Here is a 17314-nt window from a genome sequence, read left to right as displayed (position 1 = left end):
TCTTCACATAAATCAGTGCATGTTTTGGGGTCAATTCCAAACTGCCCTGCTATTTACTACTGTTAAAAAAGCTACCGCTAAGACGGAGTCTATATTTTTCACTAAGTGATATAGTGTTAACAGAATAGCTTGAATTATAAGTGAAATCCTCCTCGGTTGTTTTAGTGTAGGACACTGACACACTGTATTTAATGCATCTGCCTCATTTACACGTTGACGCCAAATACGTCCAGTTTCCGTCGTCTCTCAGGCTGTCAGCACCAGGACGTGAGGCACCATGTCACGGACTTCATGTTTCCAACGTGCCGAAAATTACTGTGTTCCCGCAAAGCAGTGCTGAAGAATGTCACTTTAGTATAAAAGTGATCTTTATGGTATTAAAAGGAAGTTTTGTTTGTGTAATTGTAGTGACAGTAACTGCCTCCTCATATGGACTGTCCTGTAGGTCACTGTGATTCATACTGTTACTTGAAACATGAAATATGCCGAGCTCTGCTACAGTAACTCCAAACGGTCAGGATGAAGACTTTCTGAAAATCAAAACACTTGACTGCTTTGGAGTGAGTGGTTCAGACGGCACAATCTTGCGTTTCCTCTCTGCCTCACGTCTCACTTGTTATGATTGGAAGCTGAGTGAAGTGTCCAAAACGTATCTGTTCATGTGTGAAGTTTCAGAACACGCTCGTAATTGTCGTTTCATGAACACTGCAGTCAGACTGTAAGCTTTAGTGATGACTGAGAAACTATGAACATGAGTGAAACTAGTTTTGGACCATTTGGATCCTTTTGACAGTTGAATGATTGTTAAACAAAGAAAGTCTAAATATACATTATTTTTCTTAAATTGTGGACAGTGTCCTTTATTTGTGTATTTACAAAATCTTGTGTGTGTGTGTGTGTGTGTGTGTGTGTGCGCGCGCAAATATGGTAATATACACATCATGTAATAACCAAATTGACCCAACATTGGCAAGTCCAAATAAACGTCTGATCCTGCTAACTAGTCAGATCTTTCAAACTATTTCAAATTATTTAAATCAGTTATTTGGCCCCAATACAAAAAGGTGGAACAAGTCAGTGTTGGCTACATTATTATTATTATTATTATTATTATTATTATTATTATTATTGTATCCAGTACAAAACTAAATAATAGTAATAAAAAATAGTAATAAAAATAAACATATACTGGATCAAATGAAAATGTTCTTTAGTCTTGGTCATCTTAAATTTTTTCTTTTTTGCTGAGGTCATTTGTGTAACGTTGATTTCAGAGAGACTCTTGCGGTTGAGTACTTCGTTTAGAGACAATGTCCTCATACTGTTCTCTGGTCAGAAGGCCTTTGGTGATGGTTTTGCTCTCTTCCAGTTTGGGTAAGATGACTGCTATGTAGCCGTCAGTGGAGGGCTGGTCAGAAGAGGACAAAAACAATCAATTAACATGTGCTGTACTGAATCTAATATATTTAGGACAGGCAGAACATTTCTGAAAAATTGGCAAAAGAAAATGACAATCATTGTGAAAAAATAGTGTTACTATAACCCAAACAGGCATCTCCAGAATTATTGGCACCCTTCAAGAGACTTGAGTTGGGAAAACTATTCAATGTTTTTAAAAAAAACAGTACTTTATCTCAAATGAGACAAAAATGACAATGACACCCATGACACATTTTAACATTGCTCTCGGCATCCTGGAACAATGTTGTTTTTAACCAAATATAAGGTTGCACACCTGTAAAATCCCTCACTAAGGGGAAAAACCAAAGAGACAGATGGTGGTGGAAGCACACAAGTTGGGTAATGGATATACAAAACACATCATCAGATAAAAATCCCATTAAGCATTATCATGGCCATAATAAATTAAAGTTTCATAAGGGCAGGGAATGTTGGTGGAGGAAAAGATCATCATACTATCATCCTAAAGATCACAATGTTGTGGTTTTAAAATCAACTAAACCACCTCCATAACAAGCTGTTCAGAAGAGTTCGATTAAAGAAGCCTTTCCTGTGAGCAGCCCACAAAATGCAGCTCCTGACCCTCACCACGCCTCTGCAATTAGAACTGCGTGGATAGATGAGGCCAAATATCAAACTTTTAGCCATGAACACATGTGCAGTTTGCAGAAATGTGGACTGCATACAAGGACAGGTATGGGAATGGATTATTGATACAAGGTAGTGGTGCCAATAATTTAGAAACAAGTATTTTGCAGGAAAAACTGCACTACCTAAAAAACAGTGTTGTGTGGGGAAAAAAATGTTTAAAGTGTACAGTTTGGGGTAGTTACACTTTACTGCACCCTCTTAATACACCAACATTCTTTCGTCCAAAAAACTGTCATTTCTATCTAGGCTTTATTATGAGAAATCTCCCCAGAACAAGTAGATGGTGACCCTGGTATTAAATTCTGTTTTTTTTTTTAAATTGTGAGCTCTGTGATGAACCACTTGAAAGTGAGTTGACTCCTGTATGAAGCTTTAGAGTTACTGCAAGAACATTTTTAAGGTTACCTTCTCCAGCAGCAGATCAGGACGTTTCAGGATGTCTTCATTGACTTCTAAGAGGCGTCCTCTGATACAGCTGTGAGAAAAACCAAACAAGGAACAGACCTGAGCTTCTGGATTAAAACGTGATTAATTAGTGCAATATCTAGTATGGTCTTGAGATATGAGAGGGACTGTTTTTTTTTGTTTTTTGTTTTTTTTATTAGTGGTGCTTGCGAAGCAAGCATTCATTATTGTAATCTTGCATACTTCTTATATCTTATTATTCTTCTTCTTCCACACAAAACTTCGGCGTGTGCCTCGTCCCGCACCTTGTTTGTCGCAGATCAATGAATGAGGTGTCAAATCGTGCGGATTATTGAGGAGAGACATGAGAAAGAAACATGAGAATCGCCACATTCGAAGAGGCTGGCAGGCTGTGCGAGAATTTGCCCCGCAGCGGGGTATACGTTGTACCCCTGGGGCGCAACAGCACCCCAAATTTGCCCCATAGAGATAACATAGGGATTTTGCATTGCACATAACTGCATCGCAATGTCATAGAAACATGGGGCCGGCCTTGTTTTGCTCAGGCAACATGGATGGCTACGGTGCCGAGTTTTGCCACGGCAAGCACCACTCACATTTTCTTCAGAAAATGTACATATCTAGTTAAATTTAATCCCACTCCCTTCCTCTGCCAAAGAACTTCTGAACAAACCCACCCGCTTCTACAACACTCCTGACACTCCAGGAGTCATCTACTGTCAAACCGTCAGGTTTCATACTTGACCACTGGCTCCTGTGACATTTTTTTGCTGCGGGATCTCAGTTCCAGTGAACACCTGTAGTGTGTTTAACTTTGTGCCTTCAGACTGCGCTTGAAGCAAGTGCATCTCCTGATTTAGCTTTGCAGTATAAAACCTCTGAGGTTAGATATGTAACTCACCTGAAGATGGTGTACTCAGTGTCATCTGTGCACGTTATTCTACACAGCGGAGCAAACTCTGTCAGGAACTGACCACCCTGTAAGAGTTCATGGATAAAGTTCTACTTTGCATATTTCTAACTGGTACAGTAGTATGAGAGTCAGCAGTAGGAAACTAACTCACTCGCTTTGATTTGCCAGATACTTTGTTGTTCAGGCGGCTGCATCCGTCACTGATACGGTAATCGATGCTCTTGATTTTGCGGCCCTGCTGGAGGATGGGATGAGACTCCGCAAGAGTGATGATGCAGATCCTGTTTAAAAAAAAAACAGCTGTCTGTTAGATCACCCTCCAAAATAACTAAATGTATCAGGAGAAAAACTCAAAAGCATAGATCTACCTGTTTGAGTGCTGTAGGATGCAATGGTCTTCACACGATCTTCCTTTCATATCTGAAAGTGAGTCAACAAGTCAATACTTATCATCCACTTTTCTCATACTGTAAAACATTAAAGGGATGTTAAAGTGACTTAAAACTAGCTTTTAACACTCCTGCTTGCTCTGACCAGCTAAACCCTCCTGAAATATACAGCTTCATCAGACCAGCTACCAAAACACAGGCTGATCTGCTCAAGCTGGTAGACCATATTCGCCAGATGGTAAGTACTGGTAGAACAGAAATTATGACAACCTGTGCAACATCAGAGACAAGTTCTTTTTAAGAAAATGATACAACAGTGCTGGTAGAAATTCTCAAACATTTATTGATCAGTTTATTCACGTCAAAAGGAAGCTGGGAAATAAAGTTAGTCCACCAGTTTGAGCAGATCAGCCTGTGTTTTGGTAGCTGATCTGATGAAGCTGTATTTTTCAGAAGGGTTTTTAAATCATGTTACATCAGTTTTCTCACTTTCTGCTTTAGCTAGATACCACTGGAACAAAAAGCCTGTGCACTTTCAACTCTAAGAGGCATCATCAGGAGGAGGAGGTGTAATCTGGTGACATGTTTACAATCTTATTAAAGCAGGGGTGTCCAATCTTATCCACAAAGGGCCAGTGTGGGTGCAGGTTTTCATTCCAGTCAAGCAGGAGCCACACCTGATTCCAGCTGTTTAATCAGCTGATCTTGGATTTCAGTAGACTCAGATGTGGTTTCTGCTTGGTTGGAATGAAAACCTGCAACCACACCAGCCCTTTCCAGATAAGACCCCTGTATTAAAGTATTATTATTATTATTATTATTATTATTATTATTATTATTAGGAAGTACCTTTAAGTGTCAATCAAACTGTCTCTTACTCAAGTCAACAGGTAAAATGCAAATAGCTCTACTGCATTTACATGAGCAATATATAAGCTCTGTAACTTATGAACTTCAAACCAGTCTCATGGCATGTTCACACTTCCCTTAAACTGTCAGTCGAACTGTCTCTTATTCACTTCAGCCTGTAAAATCCAAATACTTCCACCAAAATCCGTAAAAACCTTCATAAGAGCGACATAAACCCTGTAACTCAGGAACCTAAGCTACTGCCACGCTCCATAACAGTGTGAAAGTTAGAGCTATTCAGGAAGCAATAACAACCCAAGAGTAACTGCCCTCACCTGTTTTATACCATCGTGTATAATAGCGATCAATCACAGATGGAGATCTCTCATGTGTTTCTGCCATCGCAAATACCAAATACACCAACTAATACTCTCTCCAAACACCGGCTTCCATTACGGACCACAAAGCAGCCTGCACCCTGTGTCCAACCGTTATTAGGAACCGGTCGGAAACATAGACGTTGTGCTTCTGAAATAACTCTAAAAAGGCGCTTTGCGTTTCATAAGTGCTCAATAAACTGAAAATATAATTATTTCGTTGTCTTTCTTTATTAAAAATCTTTATTAAAAGGCTTATTAGAAAAGAAACGAACTGACACGACGATAAAGGAACAGTTATGCGGAATAAACACAGAGTTCTGTGGCTGAATTCCAAATAAATTCACTCTTCCTAAGTTCGCTTACTATGTAGGGTATAATGTAATAAAGTGCACGCGCTGTGTAGTGACCCAAATAGTTACTGCGCAGCCGTTTGGCATGTAGCTGTGTTGCCAGATTGGATTTTTTAAGAAACAACTGTTGCTGCTCTTGCCAACATCCGGTGCTTCCGATTAATCATTTTAATCAAATATATTAATTAATTAATTAATTGATTAATTGATGAACTAATTCTAGATATGCCAGTTACGTTACTATTTGAAAGAATTATTTCTTTTTGACTATTTCTGTAACAATACAACACCAGAGGACTAACTATTTATGAAATATTGTGTGAATACTGATTAATTTGTAAATAATAAGGTTTCTTTCAATATAAAGAAAATTTGCATGACTGAAAAACTGTGTAGGTTTTGAAGCAGGGTTTTTAAGGGTGATTTTTCACGCATACCTGGCAACCCTGCTGACAGTAAAGATGGCGAGCCCCGTAATGACAACATGCCATGTAGCGTGTTGTGCAAACCGGACTCCACACGTTCTCTCCTGGAGCCGCAGAGGTTTAATCGCCTTTGGGACGTGTAATTCAGTTGCTCTGTATGATCCACAGGTAACTGTCTTTAGTTTGTGTTTCTTTATGAGTTTATTTTCATTTAATATGTGCGGCTTCTCCCGGTGAACTAGCATGTTAGCTCATTCTGCCTCTGAACCTCTGATAGCAAGCTACAGAGCAAGAGTTATATACGTGTTATAGACATAAAGCACACTGTATATAAAAAACCCAAACAACAACAACACATCAGAAGCATTTATTCTGTTGGAAAAATACAAAGTGTGTGTGTGTGTGTGTGCGTGTGTGTGTGTGTGCAGTGGAGGCTTCATCTAATAAATATGCAATATGTTTCACTGTGAACATACTCAAAAAAAAAAAAAGACTTGTACAGTCACATTTATTCAAAAAAATCATTTATTATTTAATCAATAAAATACCATGCACTTTTATTAAAAAAACGTATGCAATTTCTTCAGTATAAAATCTAGTAATAATTTTATAAATAAAATTCCAGTATAAAAAAATTGAAAATCCAACATTCTGAGAAATTCCTCTGTAATAAACTTCTGAATAGGACTAGGGATGATGTAAAGTTTCATTTAGAAAGTAAGATGTTGGTTCTGAATATAGAAAAAAACTGATTTTGGCAAAACTGGTTTTAAAAATATAATGTGGTTTAATGTGTTAAACACATAATAACACATAAACTGACAGTTTTTAGGGATATATGACATCTGTTTCAGATAATGCAGTGGTCATGAGCGTACAAAAACAATTAAATTATTTAAATCATTTCATTTAAATAATAATTAAAAAAAAAACTAGCTACAGAACAGTTCTGTCAGTTTTATTGAAACTTTTCTGTACATCAGTAAGTCTTTCGTGTTGTGTGGTTAGCCATCATGGTGTTTATTTTCTGTCAGGAATATGGCTGATAACACATCTGGTCTGATTTAGCCAAAAAGTGACGAGTTCACTGACCTTGTAGGTACCGTTAATGAAAAAGTAACTTTTTTTTATGACTCTGTTCTCCAGGAGGTGAAAGTTGTTGAGCTCCTGAATAAGCACAGAGGCAGGGTTAACACTGTGCAGTGGACTCACAGGGAGGATTGTGGTGAGCAGGATTTTTCTTCCTACTGTCAGATTTCAACCTAGAAAATCATCACGATTATTTATTAAAAAAAAAACCTTAACTAAGTTTTTGGCACTAACTGATCAGATGTTACGTATCCCCGTGCTGCCATTGTACACACTAAAATACAATTCAGTGCAAAATGAAGAACTGTGTTGAGTTTCACAGATGTTCCTTCATCACCACAAGTAAGAAAAATATTCAAATTGCATGTATTACAGTGTTAATAGTAAAAAAAAAAAAGGGGGGGGGATATAAATTGTATCACCTATGAGAAAGAAAAACTAAATTAAAAACCTACTGTTAAGAAAATAAACCTTAAATCTACTTGGTTAAAATAGTTTAAATAGCTTGGTATTTTGTTCATGCTGCTTTTCTTTTTCGAGTCAACACAGTGGAGTCAGTGTTAAAGAACTGCGGTCAGTGTTAAAGTAACTTTTAGTTTAGCTAACTACATTTTTAAAAGTAGCTTGCCCATTAAAGTTTAAATTGTAATATTGGATGAGGCTGAGTCAAATTCAAAACTCTTCAATCCTGCAGTGGCCTGTAAAATTATAATACATTATGTCAAACATTTATTTGGCATATGCTTTCAAATTTCTTTCCCATTGCAAAGTGTCATTTGAGAAAGAGGTCCTGGAAGTCGGGCATTATAGCAACTTTGGAGCTCTATTTATGCCTAAAGTGACACCTCGGGCACTTCTACGGAGCTCACTATGTTTCAATTGATCATTTTCCCCTGAAGCTTTTCAGTTCACACTGGCCAGGACATCATTCATTCACTGGAGCCCAAAGGTTTGCTTAGTTGATTTCTTATAATGACAAAGTAAAAATATTATGTAAGTTGTCTTTATTGGACAGTAAGATTATTATAAACATGCACTGCCACTGTATTCGATCAAATAAGGTTTATTAGTTAGTGTGCTTGAAGCCATTTACTGCACATTACATTTAAAGTGAAGGTTTAGAAAAGCAGTGCCAGTTATAAAACTCTTTTTAAAAACTTTTTAACTTTCTCTTTGGTGCTCTATCAGCTCACATTTAAGCATATTCAGACCAAAAAAAAAAGAAAACAAAAAGGTGAAAGAGACAAGACAGCCTGTGTGTTAGAGTCAAATTCTTCTGGCATGAGGTTTTGTCGAGAGCACAAACACAACAGGCTTTTATAAAGTTGTGATCAGTTCATGTGGACTTGCTTATTTTGTGTATCGGGTTTTTCTGCTGTAAAATTGAGCAAAATGTACAGCTCTGTGCAGATGATACTGGCAAATAAATAACATGGAGCGTCTTTCTGTAGGTGATGCAGATAAACAAACAAGCATGAAAACAGGAAAAGAGACTCGGGAGTGGCTCAGTACCATGTACTATTTGACTATTTTTTTAAACTTGTGATAATGATAAAACATCTGTGAATCCTAACATGGTTAATTAGTGTGTCTTTTATTTTGTCCTAAGTGTACACAACTTTTGACACGCAACTGTATTTGCTGAGCGGAAATACAATCAGAACACAGTTAAACATTTCAGTGCTTCCTGCGCTTCTATATGTGTGTGTGTGTGTGTGTGTGTGTGTGTGTGTAATTTTTGCAGTAATTGTGAAACTGTTATCACAGGTCCAGAAACACAGCTGGTATCAGGAGGATCTGACAGTAATGTTATTGTGTGGGAGGAGCAACATGGTCAGGTTTGTATCTTTTGTGTTCAGTGTGAACAGTGTGTGTATTTATAGCAGTATAAATGCAGTGACAATATGCTGTGTGGCTTCGGATACTACAAAAAGTTTTTGATATCTATAATATTTGTTAAATCATTATCTGTTCCAGTTTGCTGCGTCTGCGGTGTGTTCAGGCCACTCAGGTCCTGTGTGTGCTGTGGATGCTGTTCCTCTGTCTTCCTCCGACTCGCTGCTCGTCTCTGCATCATCAGACTCCACCGTTAAACTGTGGATGTACAGCATGGGGAAAGGTGAGTGCTGCTTTTTTTGCTTCTTCTTCATCTTTATTTATTTATTTATTTATTTATTTATTACTTTGAATGTTCCAGTATGTAACATAAGCTTAAGTTTCATGAATTGTAAGTGTTTCAATCCTGACATCTACTGGTAGGTTTTTAGAAAGCCCCTGGAAACACACACAAAAGTTTGATAATGAAGATGCCATTTACTAATCATTCACCATTCTAAGATGCCATTTACTAATCATTCGCGATATGACAGAATTATTACATCACGATACCTGAAGACATTTGTATGAGACAATATACATCATAATATCCTGTATAGGTTAGCTAACAAATTGCCAGCAAAACAAAAAGTGCTGCATGAAAGCTATAAAAAGAATATAGCTTGTTTGAACTTTATTTAATGCCTACAAAAACTAAACTGTAGCACTGAAAAGACAGAAAACAAACAAAAAAATCTGTAAAAGAAAAATGACATCAAATCAGCAGCTTCCTTTCAGTTCCATTTAGTTTGTCATTATTTAAAAACATTAAAATATTCTAAAAGTATATTTAAGAAATATTCATTCCAATGAAAAGCAATAAAATGGATCAGATCACATACTGATTGACAGCTGCTTCTCTTCTGAAGTGAACAGTGCTAGTGCTAGAACAGTGTGTAGGAATGACGGAGCGGAGCTTCTGCTCTGATTTTGTTTGTAAATGTGAGTCAGACTTGTTGCGCAGTGTGTTTTGATAATTATAGATAATTATAATGCCTGTTTCTTGCAGAAAGATGCAAAGATGAGGCACAATCGCAACGACAAGTCCCCCTTCTAGCTAGTTTAAAAAGCTACACTAATTGTAAGAACGTGCCGAAGTGGTGCTCACATAGCACCTGGTTTAAAATCGTATGAACTGAGCTTTACTATGATCCCTTTAGGGTTGTGAGTTTTGCGGTGAAGCTCGGCAACATAATTTAGTTGTATTTTTCTGTTTATAACATTGGGAGATTGTTATTGTCAGAAACTGTAGTCTTGGTTTTCCAATGTGCCCATTTGTAAGTAATAAGTATAATAAAAATGTGTTCATTAGATGAGATACAACTTGCCTACCTTTTACAGTACTATGTAGATCACCTCGAAAGGATGTGAGTTCCAACTGTTCCCACAATTAAGCTACTACATTCAAATAGCGTATATACAGTAAATGCTAAAAAAGCTGTTAGATATATATTCGCACTCTCTCTGACACTAAGAGGCTGAGTAAGCAGGAAAGAAGTCAATTTTCTGTGTGTGTTTGGGGTGAAAGGGGGAGCTGACGTGGCTAATTCAGATTTGTGCTTGACGTCATTTCTACCAAATATAGTTCCAATCAAATCATCGGAAATGAAACGGCCCAAAAAAGTCTCTCAAGTGGAAAAAAAAGCATTGCTTTTTTATTTCTTTTGTCTTCAGTGGTAAATTTTCCACAGGAGTTATATCTAACAGTAAAGAAGCTAATTAGGGAAAATAAGGTGATGGGGACTGTAAGGGAAATTACAGAGTTTTTGAGGCAGAAATGGAAATTACAGAGTTTTTGAGGCAGAAATGGAACTTACAGAGTTTTTGAGGCAGAAAGGAACTTACAAAGCTTTTGAGGCAGAAACAGAAATTACAGAGCTTTTGAGGCAGAAACAGAAATTACAGAGCGTTTGAGGCAGAAACAGAAATTACAGAGTGTTTGAGGCAGAACTAATTTGTTGATATAATTAAAGTGCTGTTTTTGATGACATCACCACTCCTGGGCACTTCCTTCAAGTATATACTGTATGTGTGAAGCAAGCCGAGAGTTTCTTTGCGAGTACCTGCACCAGGGAGGCACCAAAGATTTGCCAACAAATCTGTTTGGTTGTCAATAACACAAATTAGCACGTTTGGTGTTTGGCCCAGTGTGCGTAATGAATCTGAATGTTTTGACCGAATATGTCTCTCTGTTTTTGTTATTACGCTCCAGTTTGTGTTGACAGCAGCACAACACAGCAGAGAGCATTTACACTTATACATTTGCCAGATGCTTTTTCCAAAATGACTTCTAATTGAGCCGAGCAGTTGTGGCTTTAGGACCAAACAGTAGCAGCCTTGCAGTTGTGCTGCTGTGATGTCCATAGACAAGTGAAGGCAGATACATTAATGGTAAATATTAACAGCTTGTTTTTGTATATTGGAAACATTTCATACAAAAATTAGATTTTCAGAGAGAAACTAACAAAGCCATCTGAAGTGGAACAAATAATATATGCATCATGTTTAATATGCATCATGTGTTCACACATTAAAGGTGAGACAGGAAAATCTGATTTCACATCTGAGACCAGTTTTAATGCGTAATCAAAAATCATTTAACAGCCAGTCTTTTTAAAATGCATCACAGCTGTGTGAGTTCATTCTTATCCATGGTGTGTTTATGACCTCCACTAGCTGAATGCCTCCAGACGTTATCTTTTGGGAGCGGCTTCGTGATGGATGTCTCCTTAGCGCTGTTGCCAGGCAGCAGAGGTAAGCTGTGCATGCTTGCATGCATCAGGTAGCTTTTCCCTTCATGCCATTTGTCTCCATTGCCCTGGTTTGACTGAATGTCCTGTTAAAATCTTTCTGCGTTAGCTTTCTGATGGAGCCATTATGCAACCCCTTAAAGCTATATATCTGCTGTTCAGCTTGATACACCTCCATTTTTTCATAGATGCAACCTTACAATATGGATTTGTCACGTAACTAATTCTCATTTCTCACTGATCTTTTAGTGCCCATCCTAGCATGTGGGGGGGATGACAGCAAAGTCCATCTGTTTGTGCAGATCAGTGGACAGGTATGTATGAGTTCATATATATGTCACATCAAAATCTTAAAAAACTACATATTATCATTTAAGGAGCATGATAACCATTCATGACTTACCATTCAGAAAAGAGGACACTGTGCTGCTTCCTGGAAGTCTTGATGTTGTTTTAAGAAAGGTTTAGTGTCCTTAACAAGAAAAGAAAGTCAGAGTTCAGTACCCAGTTTTATTTAAGCTTCACTGCCTGTATATATGAAGTTGCTTCTGCACTTGCTTGTGCTTCAGTTTCAGAAAGTACTCACACTTCAAGGCCATGAGGACTGGGTCCGTGGTGTGGAATGGGCAGCGAAGGGTAAGAGTTTTTACCTCAGCTGATTTTGTCAGTTGAATGGTTTGATGAAAAATCACAATTACACCCTTCCACTTTCCCTAAATGTTGATCAAGCAAGTGTCTGATGTTTGCTTCTTTTCTTATGAGCCTGGAGCTATCCGCTTAATGTAGCTAGCAAGTAATGGAGATCTGTCTCACTGAAAATCTTTTCTGTAAATATATGCCCAAAACTTCATGTATCTGCTTCAAACAAATGCAAAACCACGAATAGTTCAAGTTTACAAATTCTAGATTTCCAGTGCAGTTCTGCCTTTAGACTTTGGGAACCAGGGGAGTCTGGGGTGGAATTTAAACCATCATGTATTGCGTGAAATGGTACAAATCAATAGCTTTCTACCGCCAACAAGTCTAATCCTTCATATTACTAATTTGTATGCCTCAAATACATTTAAAATATACTTCAGACAGGTAGGAAGCTATTTAAAATAAAACTATTTCAGATATTTGACTTTGCTGTAAGCTAGAGCCTGTTTAGATCAATTCCAAAATCGAAGCAGTTTATCTGCTGGTTACAATTCTATAGAATTCCTGCAAACATTTAAGCACTCATTCCCGGATGGACAGATGGATGGATGGATGCACATATTATTGTATTTTGTAGTGTTCCTAACTAGAAGCTGGAAACCATGACTGTGACACGCAAAATTATGCTTATTTATATTTTAAGCAGCCGCCCTGAATGCTTCCTGTGTCCGGTGTAAAGGCCATCCTGATTAACATACAGCGTGACATGACAGCGTGTTGCACATGGTGCTGCTGCAGTCTGGTGTAAAAAGGGCTTAAGAGGTCCTTTGAATTAATACTACTAATAATAATTAATACTAATAACAATTTTGATAGTTTTAATTATTATTTTTAAACCTTCCATAAGTCACATTGTGCATAAAACTACAACAAGCACTAAAGATCTCCTGCAACCCCATCCACATAAACGCAAAGTTGAGAACCTGTGTATTAAGCTTTTCCGTTACTTTCTGAAACCTGAATATCAGGACACTTATAAATAAACTCATCACGTGAAGATGTAGTACAGCAACAAGTTCTGAATATAACATTCTTCTTCCTCTGTGTTCTCTATCCAGATCGATCTCAGCCTTGTTAGTCTTCATAATTCGTGAAGCAACTACTGGTTCCGTGCTTGGCTGGATTAATATACTGAAGTGTGTGTGTGTGTGTTCTTTCAGATGGGGAGTTACTGTTGGCCAGTTGCGCTCAGGACTGTCTGATCCGAGTGTGGAGGCTGGTGGTTAAATGCGACACACACGCAGAGGAGCCTGCTGAAGGAATCATCAGGATGAAGGAGGATATGTTTGAGGTGAAGGGAAAAAGTGAGGCCTGCTCTTATTCTCTCAGTGTTGGTGATATCCATTGCTGAATGCCATTTCACTGTGATTAATCTGTCTTTCTTTCCAACAGTGTATGCAGTGAGTCTTGAGACGGTATTAGCTGGCCATGAGAACTGGGTGTATGGGATCCACTGGCAGCCTTCATTTTGCAAAGGTATTAGGACAGATGCTTTCCAGCTAATAAAAATCACAGTTTCTATTTATAATCTATCTAACTTCATTCTTTGCTGTTTGTCTCCCCCTGCAGATGGCACCGTGGAACAGCCTCTGAGTCTTCTTTCTGCCTCCATGGACAAGACCATGATCCTCTGGGGGCCAGAAGAGGCGACAGGTGTGTGGGTGGAGCAGGTCAGTTTACTCTCTACTACCTCTTTATTTAATGAGGAATTTTGTTTTTAAATTCTGAATTGCTCCAATTTCCAGAGATTCATGCTGTTCTTCTTGTTGTCACTTCACTGTGCTAATGCTTTTAATTTACCCGCCTTAAAAGGTTTCAGCGTAAGATAAGATAAATAGTCATCAAGACATCATCCTATATCATCTTTTGTTCACATATGAGCCCTCTGTGTTGCTCATCCTGAGTTTTTACTGTAGCTCTGGCTTGCTTTCATAACCCCTTCCGGATTAGTTACTGTTGAATTGTCTAAAAAGTGTGTGTATGTGTGTGTGTGCGTGTGCTCGTGTGTGTGAGGGACTCCAGCCACACCATCCTCTGTTCTTTCTGGCACCGTTTCAGACAGAGCTGCAGGACAGTGCCGACCGTACCATGGGGTCACTGTCCTACCTCAGTCCCCTATTCACGTGTCCTCTGGCTAGCCTCATTGCCAGTCATGGAGGTCTTCCGAGCGCACAGCAGATAGTGCGAAATAGTGCAAATAGTACGAGTATGTGGTAGGAGTGAAGCCAGCTCATCTGCTGTGCTTCTCCTGCTCTGTCAGCTGGAGAACATCTGCCTGTTCTTCTCGTCCTTTCTGAATGTAAGCTTCACAGCTGGAGTAAAGGTCGGAGGATTTTCCATCTGGCGGAGAGCTGATGACAGGTGATGTCTTTCTGAAGCAAAGCAGAAGCAAGTGATAGTCTTTTTTTTTTTTTTTTCCCCGACAAGGTGCTGAGTACGCAGCCTGCGTATAACACAAGAAGACGGTTCAGCCGCAAATGCTGTTTGTAAAACAGAAATGATATCAGAAGCTTAGGGGTGGTGCCATTTTACTGCCATGACAACTAGAGTGATTTGAGCTATTTTTATTTTAAAAAACTAAATGAACATTGCAGGAATCTCTGAAGATTATTGATGAAAAAATGTGTTCTGACCAGTTCCTCCAAACTAAATAGCAGCTACACCGTAACCAATTTTTGGTAACTTTTTTCTTAAAGCCAGTTTCATTAAAATAATTTTTGTTATTTATTTTTGATGTCTGACTGTATAACAATTCAACTCTTAAACTGGTGGAAACATGGCCCAATTAAAAATAAATAAATAAAAATAATTAAAAAAATCATTTTAAAACAAGAGGCAAGAGTGTACCTGTGCCTAATTTAAAATTTTTTTTTTCATTATCGGCTTGGAGTCACTTCTGCCGTTATTAGCTGATTTTTATTATTATTATTATTATTATTATTATTATTACTACTATTATTAGCTGCACTTCACTGCTTGCACAAAAATCTTTAGTAGTCACCTCTTCAATAATCTCTTTTCAGTTGTCTGTCTTCTGTCTTGAAATTTCTTTTGGTGGATTTAAGAAGAAATCCAACAATTTTTCATCCAGTAATATAACGTTTACATTTTGAGAACTATTTTGCTACTCACTAGAAGAAAACCTCCAGAGAAACGCCTTCAGTACTGGGGAGAGTTATGTGCTGTGATACCAATATACCCTGATTTAACCAGGATAAAGATTGTCCTGGGTTTGGAAAGGTGCTGTGCTGTGATGTGCTGCACTGTTTGATGGAAAAGCGCCGTTGTCTCACATGCTTGCATCACTGCATACATGGGAACACATCCTGTATGCCTTTTGTTTATGATGATAAAGAGCATATTACATGAAGTGTGTTGTGAACTGGGTTATCAAACACAGCTGAGATGAACTTATGAACTGACAGTTTGCCAGCCTCCAGATAAAAGTGGGTGTCTGTTCTCACATCCTTCCTTCCTCCAATGAGACATTTCCACAGTTTCACACAGCTGGACTGCTTAAAGCCTGAGATTATGTTACGCCTGTCTCCTTACACAGTGTCTCCTGACAAACGGCTGTAATTATGAAAATGTCTTAAGAGCTTAAGAGCTTTCAGATTTAATAAAAAAATTTCTTCTAAGTAAGACTAGGGAATATGATAAGATATCTATATCATGATATGCCATCATGATACACTTTTCTAAGTATCATAATCATCAGGCATCAGTGCATTTATGCCTTAAATGCCCAATTAGTAACTGACTGGGCTATTTAAAACTATTTTGTCAGTTGTTTAATTTTCCCAACTTTTCATCAAGAAAATTATTAATTTTTTATAAGTTGGACACAAATCTCAGAACTTGAAGAGGTTCTTGTTGTAGCACAACCTCAGCAAAATTATATATTGTGTATTGTGAAAATACATGAAATATTAAGTAATAAGATTTTTTTTCCAAGATAATTATGGCTCTCATTTTTGTTTTATCTAGAACTGAGCCATGCCACTACCTGTGAGTATAGGATTGACCAGGAAATGGCCAGCAGTCATTGTGGCTAATTAACACATTTAAAAAGCAGAGCGTCCTCCATAATGATTATCCTAATTGAACAAATGTAGTGGAGAGCTGGCTAGCGGTGGGGTGGCCAAACAGGCTGCTGAGTAAAGTAGGTCCTGCTAATAAGTCACGCTGGCAGTTATTGCCGTGGTACGTGTGGCAGGAACATACCGAAGACATGTCACTGCTGAACCATTAGCTGCATGCTAATTTATGATTAGTCCAGATGGATCAGAGCGAGAGGTGATGAGAGGCTGGTAAAGCACTATAACTCCACTATAAGTCAGAAATGAGCTCAGCTAAGTCTACATTGTTAACCTGGCTAATCATCCACCGGGGATCATCTTAAGCACACTGATCTACCAATAACACTGTACGGCTTTTTTAAATGCCAGTTAAGTGGCACTGATTATGATTATGAGCACAGATTAAATTTTACACATATTCCACTTTTATTTCTTTTCACGCTGCGTCGCTTTCTTGTGCCCTGTGGTGTGTGTTCGGAGGTGTATTATGTGCCGCAGATCCACATCGTTGTTTTCTCTATAAACAACAGTGATTACACAGTTTGCTTGCAGGCTTGGTATAATATATGCAAGGCAAAGTGGACAGAATTCAAAATCAGTCTAGTTAATGTTGTGTTTCTCCAGAGTGGCTTGCAGAGGTCTTTGTCACTCAAAGTGAAAGACACACTGTAGTTTCGTCATGAATTTGACCTTGGCTCAGGATAACCCTTGGAAAGGCATGCGTTAGAAAGCCAAACGTCCACTAGAAATAGAGACTTTTTTTGAATATGTGGACATGTTATCTGAAAGCCCAAATCTCCTTGAAAGGAATGCTCCAACATTACTTTAAATCATTTTTACATTTTTAAAATGTATTTTAACCAAATCTTTATCTACCTCATCTTCAGTGTATAGTAATATTTACTATATACACACACTATCCAGTTGTGAACGCCTGTACACCTGTCTCTAACTGTGCCCATGATAGCCTCAGATTCC

At 38.1% G+C, this 17314-nt stretch overlaps 2 protein-coding genes across 2 annotated transcripts in view; one reads left to right on the top strand and one right to left on the bottom strand.

The window, feature by feature from the left end:
* Window positions 1-28: 28 nt before the first annotated feature.
* On the bottom strand, window positions 29-5423 carry abitram (actin binding transcription modulator). The gene is made up of 6 exons (XM_026930031.3): window positions 5025-5423; window positions 3820-3871; window positions 3603-3732; window positions 3440-3516; window positions 2518-2587; window positions 29-1408 (listed from the first exon to the last, which is right to left on the bottom strand). The coding sequence occupies exons 1-6, from the start codon at window positions 5089-5091 to the stop codon at window positions 1271-1273; spliced, it is 534 nt and encodes a 177-aa protein (XP_026785832.2). The 5' UTR covers window positions 5092-5423; the 3' UTR covers window positions 29-1270.
* A 432-nt stretch (window positions 5424-5855) lies between these two features.
* Window positions 5856-17314, top strand: part of elp2 (elongator acetyltransferase complex subunit 2) — a 29290-nt gene continuing 17831 nt past the window's right edge. Inside the window, exons 1-10 of the mRNA XM_026930224.3 lie at window positions 5856-6012; window positions 6991-7069; window positions 8701-8771; window positions 8911-9052; window positions 11485-11562; window positions 11808-11872; window positions 12128-12194; window positions 13418-13561; window positions 13650-13733; window positions 13827-13927. Of these exons, the coding sequence (XP_026786025.3) occupies window positions 5881-6012; window positions 6991-7069; window positions 8701-8771; window positions 8911-9052; window positions 11485-11562; window positions 11808-11872; window positions 12128-12194; window positions 13418-13561; window positions 13650-13733; window positions 13827-13927 (963 nt within the window). The 5' untranslated portion in view covers window positions 5856-5880. The remainder of the gene's footprint in view (window positions 6013-6990; window positions 7070-8700; window positions 8772-8910; window positions 9053-11484; window positions 11563-11807; window positions 11873-12127; window positions 12195-13417; window positions 13562-13649; window positions 13734-13826; window positions 13928-17314) is intronic.

This window comes from Pangasianodon hypophthalmus, chromosome 23 (genome assembly GCF_027358585.1).
Source record: "Pangasianodon hypophthalmus isolate fPanHyp1 chromosome 23, fPanHyp1.pri, whole genome shotgun sequence".
NCBI lineage: Eukaryota > Metazoa > Chordata > Actinopteri > Siluriformes > Pangasiidae > Pangasianodon > Pangasianodon hypophthalmus.
The sequence above is the reverse complement of the archived record's forward strand: the minus strand, read 5'-3'. Positions and strand labels throughout refer to the sequence as shown.

Bases quoted from the DNA above. Each gene is read 5' to 3' on its own strand.
- abitram (XM_026930031.3), bottom strand. From the start codon at position 5,091: ATGGCAGAAACACATGAGAGATCTCCATCTGTGATTGATCGCTATTAT. The intron at 3,872-5,024 runs GTGAGGGCAGTT...ACTCACTTTCAG, and splicing joins TACACGATGGTATAAAACAG to ATATGAAAGGAAGATCGTGT. The intron at 3,733-3,819 runs GTAGATCTATGC...TTTTTTAAACAG, and splicing joins ATCCTACAGCACTCAAACAG to GATCTGCATCATCACTCTTG.